Source organism: Coptis chinensis, chromosome 7 (genome assembly GCF_015680905.1).
Source record: "Coptis chinensis isolate HL-2020 chromosome 7, ASM1568090v1, whole genome shotgun sequence".
NCBI lineage: Eukaryota > Viridiplantae > Streptophyta > Magnoliopsida > Ranunculales > Ranunculaceae > Coptis > Coptis chinensis.
The window spans coordinates 5,542,916-5,556,063 of NC_141462.1; the positions used below are offsets into that span (position 1 = coordinate 5,542,916).

Here is a 13,148-nt window from a genome sequence, read left to right on the forward strand (position 1 = left end):
CAGTAGTTGGGTTGGAGGTGATAATCTGTGTACTTATTGTACGCTCGATGACCTTGTTATATACACCAAACCCCTTTTTTCATTCGTTTTTTCATCTGCTAACTTCCAGAACTTCAAATTTTAGCTATGTTGTTTTGCAAGTATCTCATGGAAAGGCAACGAAGATAGTCAAATTGGAAGTTCATGCCAAAGAAATCACCATGCCTTCCATATCCTACTAGCTACTGCTAGACATGATTTGTGGTTGGTGCTGCAAATGTTGTGAGGTATTACCAAAGAAATCTTAATGCATGATGTTTAGGCGTGAGTAGTTCTTTTAGTGTGTTTTGAGTTTACGTAAACTGTTCTTAGGTCAAGCAGATAACATTTCCAAATTTAACACCAATGTTTCTAATCTAATATAATGACATGTTGAGATACCCCATAGTACGTCGATAATCCTTTGGTAAGAAGTAGCACATAAGATTCTTTTTAGGCAACCTTTTCTTACTTAGATTACTAATACATTGCACTTATTATTGGATTTCTTGGACTTCTTATCATAATATTGTATATTGTTGAGTTATTATTAGATCGCTCTACTTTTATTTATTATTGTTATTTTTTTCCTGATAGGTTGATTTGTTGATTTTAGGTATCATAAGGCGGGGAGTGTGGGACGGCGCTAGGCATACTGCTCGCCTTAAGCTGTTGTGAAGTTGTGTATGAACTTAGGGTCATCTTGGTTTCCTTCATTGGGAATGCTCATTTCCTTAATAACATCACGACAGAAAAAACATCTTCTGTTGTATCATTTCAAAAAATATTGACAAACTATGTGGGTATGTAAAATATATTTTTTGTTTTCCATCACTTCCGCATGTATCAAAAACAATATTGTGACATTTCATTTTGTTGTTTAGTCTCAATTTTTTACAATACAAGTAAAGTGTGGTATACCACTGTAGACATCAACTATGGATCAAACGCTCACTGGGAATGGTCATGCATGTCCCTAATAGTCGCCTAATTATCTAAATTCTTTGTTGATTATATTTTTGATAATATGTTGTATACGTACTAATTTAAAGGAGTATATATGTTTGAAGTTTCTTGCTGAATGACAATTAATCAGTCCATAAAATTACAAAACTGAATTTCCATTCTTTTTTTGTAATAAATTTCTTTTAATTGAAAAAGAAATTTAACTAAAACATGTGACCAAGATAAGACGTGAGCAATTAAAAAATAAAATATCAAGGACAATTCGTGCCAAAAAAATCTAAAAGAACTTGAAGCGAGATATTTGTTGTTGTATTGTTTTTCATTGATTCAAAATTGCTCGATTGGAGACCTAATGAAATGAAGAGTCTTTACTGAGAAAACTCTTAGATTTCATTTGACTTTGCCTTTTGTAGTTAAGCCTTTATATTGACAATACATTAAATCTTTATACCTTGGCGTAGCCTTATGTAGTCCTTGCGCAATTTTCTTTTTAAAGAATCACTCAGATTCTAAAAGCAAACCAAACAAGGATCGGAGAAAGAAGCCCAAATTCAAGTCTCTCTGTCGCAATAGGATGAATCTTGGAGAGAGTTTGACCAAGCGACCAACTAATGTACTAGATTCTAGGTATATTTGTGCTGATCTTTGCATCTCTAGCTATTGGAACAAATTGAGCACTATATGTTTTTCAGAGTTAACTAACCTCATATAAATAATTAACGAGAATCAGGAACTGGATGCAATTGCATTGAACTATCTAATTAATATGAATTCAGAAAATAGATGTAATTAAATGCATTGAACTTAAAGAATTAATGGAAAATCATAAACTAGATGCAAATGCATCGAACTAACCTCAATCAATAATTAACGGGGAATCGAAAACTGGGTGCAACTCCATCGAACTAACCTCAAAGAATAATCAATGAGAAATCAAAAACTATATTCAAATGCTAAGAACTAACCTTAAGGAATAATTAACGAGTAATCGGAAACTTGATTCAAATGCATCGAACTAACCTCAAAGAATAATTAACGGGAAATTGGAAACTGGCATCGAACTAACCTTATAGAATAATTAACGAAAAAAAAATAAAAATAAAAACTAACTAAATGCAAATGCATTGAAACTAACATCAAAGAATAATGAACGGGAAATCAAAAACTCGGTGCAACTGCATTGCACTAATCTCAAATAATAATTAATGGGAAATCAGAAACTGAATGTCTCAACAAGTATAATTTTACATTGAAAATGGTGTTTATCATATCTATTTTCATATATTGGCAATGCTTCCTATTCAAGTAGCTTCAATATGATCATTGCATCATTGGGCGCATTCGCACATGACTTCCATAAAACTTCTATTTTCCAACAACAAAAGAAGTCGAATGGTTTTTTCAGGGATGGGTTTTTCCTTTTTATGGAGAGTGGAGTTTTCAAGTTACAAGAAATTTGAATGAGCAATCAATATAATATTTATATCTAAGAGCTCTGCATAGAGCATATATTTTTTAGAATAATTTATATAAACAATAGTTATAAGGTGGCTGAGTAGATTCAAGTGATGTCATATTATGTATTTAGTAACAGTCTCCCAAGTACCAAGACTTTAATTGCTTATGAATTGTTTAGGTGTTTACATTTTTTTCCTTTCTTTTTTAGTTTTTGTTAAATTCTATGTTAGTGGTGATGCTAGGAGAGTTGTGATATTAATATATTAGATAAACCAAAAAGAAGAACAATGGAGAAGACTAGAGATTGATTAGGTTTAGAGAGTTCTTGGGTCTGAGAGAGTGTTGTTCTCTTCCCAAAGTTACATACTTATACTAACCTCAAACATGATAATAGAAACTACTAGATATGAATGTCCACACTTATAGAAACGTGGGACTTTCCATATTGGACATATTCTAATACTGACATATTCTAACACTCCCCCTCAAGCTGTAATTATGCAAACTATGCAAATTACAGCTTGGATTACAAAGAACAAAAGATAAGAATACTGCTCTCCCTTTCGCATAGAACTATCTTTAGTTAAAGAACTCGAACAACTGTTGAGACATTCTGGAGGTGAAACTGTCGGTATAGGCAATGACCTAACCTGAATACTGAAGGTGTACCATAGTCACAAATTGAAACCATAACACCGGTTTAGTGGCGCGCTGCTTGGCTACTACTCACTCTATTCGCTGTTATGGCTGCCATAATATAAATTGAAAACAATAACACTGATTTGATGTGCGCTTCTTGGTTGCTACTATCAATATCACTGTTAATATCAACAAAATACTATTATAGGTACTCCTAGAAATGGAATGTCGTGCAGTTTAGGCGTGACTGCTACCTGAAACATACGTGCAGTTTAGGCGTGACTGCTACCTAAAACATATTTGTAGTTTAGGCTTGACTGCTACCTGAAACATACTTGCAGTTTAGGCTTGATTGCTACCTGAAACACTGAAGACTGAATAGTGGATATGCCTTGTCATGAAGAGTTTGTCAAGGCATGCTGGAATATGGAGACATGAGTACTCTTTCTCATACGTCTCCATATTCTCCTTCCCTCATATACTACTGAATGTTTTCATATCTCCAAGGCATGCTGGAATATGGAGACATGAGTACTCTTTCTCATACATCTCCATATTCTCCTTCCTTCATATACTACTAAATGTCTTCATATCTCCCTATTCTCCCTCTCAAGTTGGAATATACAAGGCTAAGGTGAAACATACAAAGGCTTGTCTATTCCGACTTGAACTTGAAACTGAGAAAACCAAATACCAACTTATACAACTAACCAATGCCCACTTCAAAAAATAATACTTCATGCTCCAGTACACAAAAAAAAAATTCTAACAAAACATGCATCAAACAATACTCACTATAGAGGATGGAGGGTGGGTCGCGTCTTTTTATGACTACGAACTACTTGAATAGTGGAAGATGGAAAGAATAATTCCTCATAAGATAGAGGTCGTGTGCCCTTATAATACTTCAAACAAACAACTTGATCATGTTCTAGAAACTGAGACAGAAGACGGCATCAATATCAACTGTGCGGAAGCTAGAAACCCAAACATCCATAACATCATACAAACAATACTGCCCCTCCAATCCTGGATGAGAGTGTAAACTACCTTCCAAAGGCTTGATACTTCAAAAATCTCAGAAACTGATGAGTGGAGGCTAAGGCCATACGCGGCGAGCATATTTGATATTGGAAGCCTTTAAAGTAGTATTGTTGGTTAAGCAAATTGTTTTTTTCTCCTTATGGCATGGGCGTGTGCATGCCTTGGGCAAGTCTATACTTGAGCGTGTGCACACCCTTTTCTCTGGATGAAAAGCGAACTATACTGAAAACAATATTTGGCGCGGTGTTCTAGCAAAGGTTTAGATCGAAAGCTGCACGCGGCCCAATACTAACTTCAGAGACTCCGGGATACAGAAAGGTTGTGCCCCTCTTATCAATACTAAGACAGAGAGATTGCGGAAGACATAGACTGCAAAAGCGAAACAATACTAAGAAACCAATACTGAGAAACTTTGGATCTCTCTCCTAACATTCTTCAAACAAACTTTAAACACCAGCAAAATCTTGAAAAACTTACTTCGACCATAGAGAATAATGAGATGAGAGATTCTTGAACTTAGAATACTTAAACATGTCGATGAACAATACCATGAACAGTGCTGGTGAATAGTGTCGGTGAACAGTACTGGTGAAGAGTAAATCCTTCCAGAGAAAGATTGAAACTTGAATTGAGATATAAGAACTTCTTCTTATGAGAAATCTTGAAACTTGACTTGAATACTATACTGAAAAACTTAAAAAGACTTGATTTTTTTTCTTAGTGAGGGATTCATCTCCTAGCATACCACTAAACTTTGATTTGAACCTACTCCGATACCATATTAAATTCTATGTTAGTAGTGATGCTAAGAGAGTTGTGACATTGATATATTAGAGAAACCAAGAAGAAGAACAATAGAGAAGACTAGAGATTGATTAGGGTTAAAGAGTTCTTGGGTCTGAGAGAGTGTTGTTCTCTTCCCAGAGTTACATACTTATACTAACCTCAAACATGATAATAGAAACTACTAGATATAGATGTCCACACTTATAGAAACGTGGGACTTTCCATATTGGACATATTCTAATACTAACATATTCTAACAGTTTTTAATTCAAAATAGTTTTTTAATTGTTTTTGAATGGTTTCAGGTGTGTCTAAGTTCTTTAAATTTTCTTATAAAGTAATATGATAAAACATATTGGTTGCAAAAAGAATTTTGTTGTGAAAGATGGTTAGTTCATTTTTTTTTCTAGACTGAATCATTGATTTAAGTTGGAAGGAGACTACAATTTTTTTTTCTTTGTATATATTTATGTTGCTCTATGTTGTTCCCAGGCTGTAATGGACAATGATGTCAATATAGACACTTTGGTGCTTGAAGTTTAATGTTATTTGCAAAGTGGAAATGATAGTGTGTTGTTCACAATGTTGCAAGAGCGAAATTGTAAGAACTTCAAAGGATAAAGAGCTTCAATGAAATAGAAGATGTGCAAGCACTTCAATGAAGTGGATAGAAGTAGATGATGAAAGACCACCATCACGAGCATCTGCTTTAGATAATCGACTTTTTGAGGAGTCAATACAAGATCGAGAAGGAAAACATCGTTTGGATAAGTGCCAACTTTAGAAAGCTAGGTTAAGAATGATATATTATGTGTAAATATCATATGAAACCTGTTGAGTTAACTCCAACGCACCACTTAGGATACAAATGAGGATGTACACTAGAAGTCAATTTCTTTGCTTTAATAAAAGTTTTATTGTTCTTACTTAGCTTGCCCAATCCAAGGCCCAAAATATCGATATCGATGAATATATCGGTGTACCCAAAAATCGATATATATCGGATATATCTATTTTTTGGTGACCAGTCCAAACTATTTAAAATATAAAAAATATCGGATATATCGGAAATATATTGAAAATATCGGATTTATATTAAAAAATAGTCAAAAAGTCAACCGATATATATCGGATATATCGATTATATCGGCGCCGATATAACTTTATATCGGAAATTCCGATATATATCGGAAAAAAAAGAATTCTATATTCAGTGGATATATGTCGGAAATATCGATGTCGGTGTACCAAAATACCGATATATATCGGATATATCGGCGATATTTTGGTCCATGGCCCAATCTGCTTAATTATTACATTTTCTAATACATAAAAGCTAGCCAATCATATATGAAAGCTAGCGGATGCTATATGTAGAAAAGTTGTTGAAATAATGATTACTATCCTCTACACCAAGTCACCAACTAAATTAAGATTTTTTGTAGATTTCAATTCGAAACTACATCTACATTTAACCACAATTACACGTCAAGTTCACTAAGCTGAGAAATATTAGTACATTCTTTTAAAATCGATCTTTTTATTCACAAAGTTGAGGTTCATTTAGATTTTTTGTAGATTCCAATTCGAAACTACATCTACATTTAACCACAATTACACATCAAGTTCACTAAGCTGAGGAACATTAGTACATTCTTTTAAAATCGATCTTTTTATTCACAAAGTTGAGGTTCATTGGTCTGAAGATGATAAAGTCAAGTGTAGCAAGCCCAGCCAACGGCGGGCTGATTATTTATTTGAAGCCGATTAATGTTGATTGTTAAAGAAAGACTATTGTATTTCGAAAATTCAATGAATTCTAAATAAGGATAATCTAATTTACACAAGTGAAATTGTTTAAAATTTTGTTCTTTAACTTCTTTTAAATACACGCTATGTTTAATTAAAAATTATTGCAAATTTTCTTACAACAAAAATCATTTTATTTAAGGGCATTTGTTCAGTGAACGGGTATGAAATCTAAAGGCCCATTGATACAAAAAAAAACAGTCTTTTAATCTAAGAAATTATTGGCGTTGGGAACTTTGATTAATTAATTTATTGTCTGAATTTCAATATAGTTTGGAAGTAAGATTTTTGATACATAATAATATAATGAAAAAAAAATTATATAGAACCGTTCGTTGAACGGGTCCAAAAATCTAGTTGTAATTATATAGAAGAGACTCATCTATTTATTTTAAAAAAATAAAATGGGAGATAATTATGTTATTTAAGTGATATTAGGGAGGTTCTTTTAAATTATCAATAATAAAATAGGATTTGTTTTAATTTCAATGTGGGAAATGGGGGCAATTATTTAATTTAAATGACATTAGAGAAGTGTTTCTAAATTATTAATAAAAAATGGACTTTGTTAATAAAAGTGGGGATTATTCTAAATTTAGTGAGGGAGGTGTTTCTAAATTAAGTAAATAAGGAGATCTTAAATTGCCTACTCAATATTGGAAAGGTATTCTGAATACCTGGGTCATAGATATTTGCCATGAATTATTACTGTGATTTTTTCTTTTAAAAGCTGAAATAAAATAACGAGAAACTAAAGAAACTCGTCTGAAATTTACTATAATGCGCTTTTAAGGTAAAAGTCGGGACATCTCAAAGTCATCATGTATTAGTGTTAGGGAATATCATGTCAAAGCCATCAAAGTGCCTTCACCAGACTGTTTCTTTTCTTGTTTTACTGCAATGCTCTGAACATTTCAGAGTATTAGCAGTACCATATCATCTAAGATCTGGCCCTGTTAACACTTGCGGTAAGAGAAAAATCACAAAGTCATTATTAAAAAAAGAAAAGAAAAAACTCTTATTTGAGACTGTAATTAACCCGTAATTAATACTTAAATCTCGAGTAGTAGTGGCAGAACCACCAAAATGTTTTATACAAACTTGAGTTATCGAACTTAAATTTCGGGTTGTTAACTTGTTAACCAAAAAAAACAAACTTGAATTTTGGGCCCAACTCGGTTTAGGCTTCCAAACCAACACACTCCAAGTTTGTGCCTTGGGTAGCAATCATAGCCTAAGCGGGCAACCGCCTTGGGGAATGGGTAGCAACTGAGTCAGACGTTGCAGCTAAAATGTTAACACATACAAAGGTACAATCACTGAATCACACACCTTAGACACGTTAATCGGTTAATGGTTGCTCAATTTTTTAGCCTACTTAAAAGTATCAACAATAATTTGGAGAATTGGAGTCCTGGTTTATTAGGTCCTCTCAAATTGTTTTAGACTTTTAGTATTCGAAGTTCAATCACAATGTCTTCCCTTCAACAGATTAGAGGTAATACAGGCCAAGAACATGAACACGCGATCATGGTGAGAAAAGCACATCACAATCTCCCTCTCTCTCTTCCAACTAGTTTGGTGGCTTTATTGGCGTGAAATCTGATCAGATGAAAGACAACAAGCCATATGTTGAAGATGGGTCTGGGAATACCAAGGAAGGATGTCCAAGTTGCACAAGCCGTGCCCAGCAAGCTGATCACTTCAGGTGTATGGACTAGATCCGAGATCATCTGGACCAAGGTCAAAAGTTCATAAATAGCACATTTGTTTTTGGTAATGTCATGCAACAATGTACTTCATGCTTGAGCATCTAGCTCAATTCATCGTGGAGCAAAGGCTTATGCAGCTATTCTTGACTCAGAAAATCAAGATAAAAGAATCTACTGCTTGGATATCAAATTTACCCTTAGAAAAGCATCGCCAGCAAACCTTTCTTTGGTTTCTTGTTCTTTTCATTTCTCAAAAATATTTTAATGCAAAATCTAGAGTACGTATGTTGTACCTGTACTCTCGAATCTGGGCTCTTCTATCAGCAAAAGGTGTGTGTACTGCCCCCACAAAGTCTTGAATCAAGAGTCCTAAATCCATCACACCGGTGCATCGCACTCTAGAATTGCTAATATTTTAAAGCCACTTTTTGCTTGCGATGGCGTCGACCAAAAATATTTGAATTGTAAATGTTATGGACATAACACTTATTACTAGTATTACTACAATGAATTTCATTAAATAGAATAGAATCACAAAGAACCCAATTACCATTTTGTTTTATTGACAGAAACAATACACAAGAATATATATCCAATTATTCACCTTAGACAAACTTTTGAGCCACTCCAATCAGTACTACTAGAATACTGGCATACTGCTAGCGACGGGAATGCCGAGAAAGAAGACCAGAAGCAGCCAAAATCTGGAAGAAGGAAGGACATAGAGAAGATGAAATTTGAATGGGAAAGATGAAATTGGAGTTGGTAATATGAAGATTTTAGCTGAGAAGAGGAAGATTTGAATTTATTTCAGTGGAAAACCAAGTCAGAAATTTTTTTCCCCCACCCCAAGAGACCTCCGGACGTTCGGATAAATTATCTGAAATAAAGAAAATTATAATTATTCCACCAAGTGACCAGGACATCATCCTCTTATTTTTAATAAGTTGCTATGTAAATTCTTTGCCATTTGGCCATAGGCAGAACACGACCGGGACAATATTTCAAGTTTGAGTTTGGCAAACATTTCCCCTGCTGGGTCAAAGTATAAGTCTAGAAAAAGTAAATCAAACTTGCATGAAGTAGATGATTAAATTTGTTGAGGGCTGGTGGAATCTGCATCTGCTGCCTCATTGGAATCTTCTCTCACTTCTTTGGAAACTTCTGTCACTTCTTTGTAATCTATTCTATAATAGATTGCCTCACTGCCTCCATTAGTTGTTTCATTGCCCCTGCGAGGTACTAATATACTCAGGCATATTATTATTCACGTGTCCCGCACGAGCCAGACGATCTCTCATCGCTTCGTCACACTTCGAACCGATCCCCTATGAGTCATGTTCTTGTATCGTAGGTCGGGTCGGCAAGAAATGCTCAATCACAGTTGCATCCTTCAAAGCCGCAACTCCAGAAGCGCTCATCAATGAGCCCCCATAACTCACCATCAAAGCTCATTCAATTCCCCCGTGAGAGAGAACTGACCTGACACATGAGAAAAAGGAAAGAGGAAAACTTCAACTATAAAAGAGAAAGAGGAATTATATCTGACTTGATTGAAGTTGCACCCAAGAACTTGATACGTAGACAGTTTGCATCTATCGCGAACTCAGTCAAAAAAGCTTACAACCCGCTTGCAAACTTCTTTACTTCTTTACCTATAACTTTACCTATAAAAAGTCATCTTGTATGAGTTGAAAAGAAAAATATTTTGTGTCAAAAATAAAATTGAGGTGGATGAAACATAAATAAAGAAAACAAGTTTTAGCACTTCACCTCCAAAAGGGTTTGCAAATCGGCCTTGATTCTTTGGTCGTCCCACTCCAGCTTATTGAACCACTCCTGGTCCGTAATATAAAATTTTTCAAGTTTGGGTGCACTGTGAGTACCCAGGGGTAGTCTCTTCAAATTCGGGCATTGAAGCACAATTAGGGATTTTGCGGAGGGCCAATCAACAACAAGTGAATCGCTTCCACTGAAACTTGACAGTTTTGGTAAATGGAAAAGACCGAATTCCTTCAAAAGAGGGTGACTGGCCTTGTCTTTCTCTATATCTCCACTCTCCATATCACTGTCATTGGGAAACAGTATCTCCAAAGCTGAGCACCTTGCCACATACATCACTTCCAACTTGGAAAGATGTTGAAATACTCTGAATGGGAAGAGGTGCTTCAACTTATGGCAATCTTCAATATCCAAATCTGTTAAATTATGGAAAATTGGAGAAGGTGGCAAGTAACATCTACTACTTCCCACATCGTCTACTACTACTAACTTCCTTAAGTTAGGGAATGACACCTCTTTATCAAGCTGTAGCACATTTTCAATCCCCTCACAATTTAAATACAATAAGATTGTTTTCGGTAACAACACTTGGATTAAATGTAAAATTGAAATTGAAATTGATGAGAGTGCAAGGAACAAACTTCTCCGAGATTCCATCCTTTCCATCAGGTACCAGTAGCCTGGAATATCATGTTTTCCCAGCAAAATTTTAAATCTTGTCATCTTTTTCCATGGACTAGCATCCTTTTCTGAAGAGAATTCGAGATTTTCTATATGACCAGAGAATTCTTCTAACCGAAACAGCCTTGATATAACTTTCGGTGAGATGGTTGTATAAGGCTGGGTTGTCCTAAAAAAGTTCGACTTAAAAAAGTTCATCGACTTCAGACTAGTTAGCCTACCCATCTCTTCGGGAAAATTTTCAATTCCAGATTCATTAAGACAAAGTATTTCAAGGCGGTTAAGTTTTACAACTGGGGATATATTCTTCAGGTTATAACACTCATTCATACGAAGCGTACGGAGGTTTGTAAGGCTTGAGAGTGATGTTGGAAGTGATCTAATCTTGGTGTTACTTAGATCTAGAGTCAAAAGGTTTGTCATTTCTTGAAAAAAATTGGAAGGAATTTCATCTAAATCATTGAAACTATTCAAAGATAAGGTTAAGAGGTTTGGAGCTTTAATCTGAGAGGGGAGATGATACCTGATTTCTGTATTCATCAATGATAATCGCTTGCATTTTTCCAACTCCATATCTGGCAACTCGTCCAAACTCATTTTAGCTTTAACAATGAATTCATTTCTTTCTTTACATTTTGCAATTGATACTGCCACATCGCGGATGACATCATGCATCATAATGCCTCCATAGTCGCCTTTCAACAACAAACCTGCAGATGTAAGCTTCTCAACTGTGGCCTGCAATCTGTTCCTTCCTTCCTCGAAAGTGTCTACATCTCTAATCAGCTTTTCTCCCATCATGTAACCAAACAGCACATCAGTTGGGATCTGAAAGTCTTCTGGAAACATACAACAAAATAAGAAGCACATTTTGGTTGTCTCGTCTTGCAGAAAGTTGTAGCTCAATCTTATGGAAGCATTGACAGGCTCCATCTCTTCAGAGATTGACTTCTTTAGTCGTGCTAGTGTATCGTCCCAAACAGCAATATCGTCCTTGTTTCTCAAAGCCAAACCCAAGGTAACGATTGCCAAGGGTAAACCTTTACATTCCTTCACAATGTTTCCAGCAACTGTTTTGAAAAGATCGACAACACCACCAGCTTTACTTCGAAATAGATTCCATGAGTCTACTTCCGATAAGACTTCAACTTCAATCTTTTCATCCATTTCCATACTTTCACACACGCCTTGGATCCTTGTTGTGAAAATGACCTTGCAGCGATTTCCCGCATTTTTGTAAGGAATGCCTACTTCAACTAACCCCATTGGCTCCCATACATCATCTAAGCACAAAAGAGTCTTTCTTTCTTGATTAAGTCTCTCCCGCAGTTCTGCTACTCTTGTAGAAAGCAATTCTCCTTTCAATTTCAGGTCCAATTTCTCTGCAATAGCATCTTGGATCTTTTCCAAGTCGGGCTTCTGAGACACGACAACACTCGCAAACTCATCAAAGAGTTTCTCCTTTTTCACTTGTGCCATTATTGCTTGCATCAACATGGTCTTGCCAACTCCCGGCATCCCAAATATCCCGACTAAGCTGATTTTATCATTTTTCAATGCCGCGATGACTTGAAATTCAGTCTTCGCCCTTGATGCAAAAGTTTTAAAATCACCAACAGGCTCGGGTTCATAGCTTTGAACAGGCCTAGGGTCGGACACATTATTTTCACCAAACTTAGACCCCTCTCCCAAGTGTTTCTGGACATCAACATTTTTCTTTGCTGCTTTTCTACCAAGACAGAAACGAGAGCAAGTAACCCACCCTTTCCACCAGCTATTAATATCTCCTGCTTCACTTTTTAGCTGTGTTGCTTCTTCAAATAAACGATCTGCCTGTTCCAGCCATGTCTCGACAGTCTTCCTTATTAAATGGTTATTATTCCGAGCTGCATCGACCCAGGACCGAACATCTCTTCGATTTGCTTCTAGTGCATCAATATTGTCACCGAGGTTTTTGATATTTCTTTCGAAACGGATAATATAATTAAGCTCACGTTCACCATGAGTAATAACAGGCGCGGTTAGTCCTCCAGCAACGGCACTGCCGGCCTCCATTGTAGTTACCTGGTGTGATTAAAAACTACAAAATGATAAAATGATGAAGTGGAAGATGTTTGGAAAGGAAGAGGTTATTAGTTGTTTGCTTGATGAGATACACATATTTGCCGAGAGAGCTCTTTTATAAACGAATGCTATGTTTGGATATTGGCTTGTACTCATCAAAGTGAAAAGAAAAAAAAAAAGTGAAAAAGA

The 13,148-nt window shown here is 35.5% G+C and overlaps 1 protein-coding gene across 4 annotated transcripts; it reads right to left on the reverse strand.

Annotated features, from left to right (window-relative positions):
* Nucleotides 1–8,966: 8,966 nt before the first annotated feature.
* LOC147485503 (disease resistance protein At4g27190-like) lies at nt 8,967–13,053 on the reverse strand. 4 transcript variants are annotated; one of them, XM_086573278.1, is made up of 3 exons: nt 10,206–13,053; nt 10,057–10,099; nt 8,967–9,914 (listed from the first exon to the last, which is right to left on the reverse strand). In XM_086573278.1, the coding sequence occupies exons 1-2, from the start codon at nt 12,948–12,950 to the stop codon at nt 10,088–10,090; spliced, it is 2,757 nt and encodes a 918-aa protein (XP_086429404.1). In that variant the 5' UTR covers nt 12,951–13,053; the 3' UTR covers nt 8,967–9,914; nt 10,057–10,087. The 4 variants fall into 4 exon arrangements, with proteins under 4 accessions (XP_086429404.1, XP_086429403.1, XP_086429405.1 ...); XM_086573277.1 differs by having other exon boundaries at nt 8,967–10,099; XM_086573279.1 differs by lacking the exon at nt 10,057–10,099 and having other exon boundaries at nt 11,419–13,050.
* Nucleotides 13,054–13,148: the final 95 nt, after the last annotated feature.

What these genes read in the sequence shown, in the direction of transcription:
- LOC147485503 (XM_086573278.1), bottom strand. Translation starts at nt 12,950, where the DNA reads ATGGAGGCCGGCAGTGCCGTTGCTGGAGGACTAACCGCGCCTGTTATT.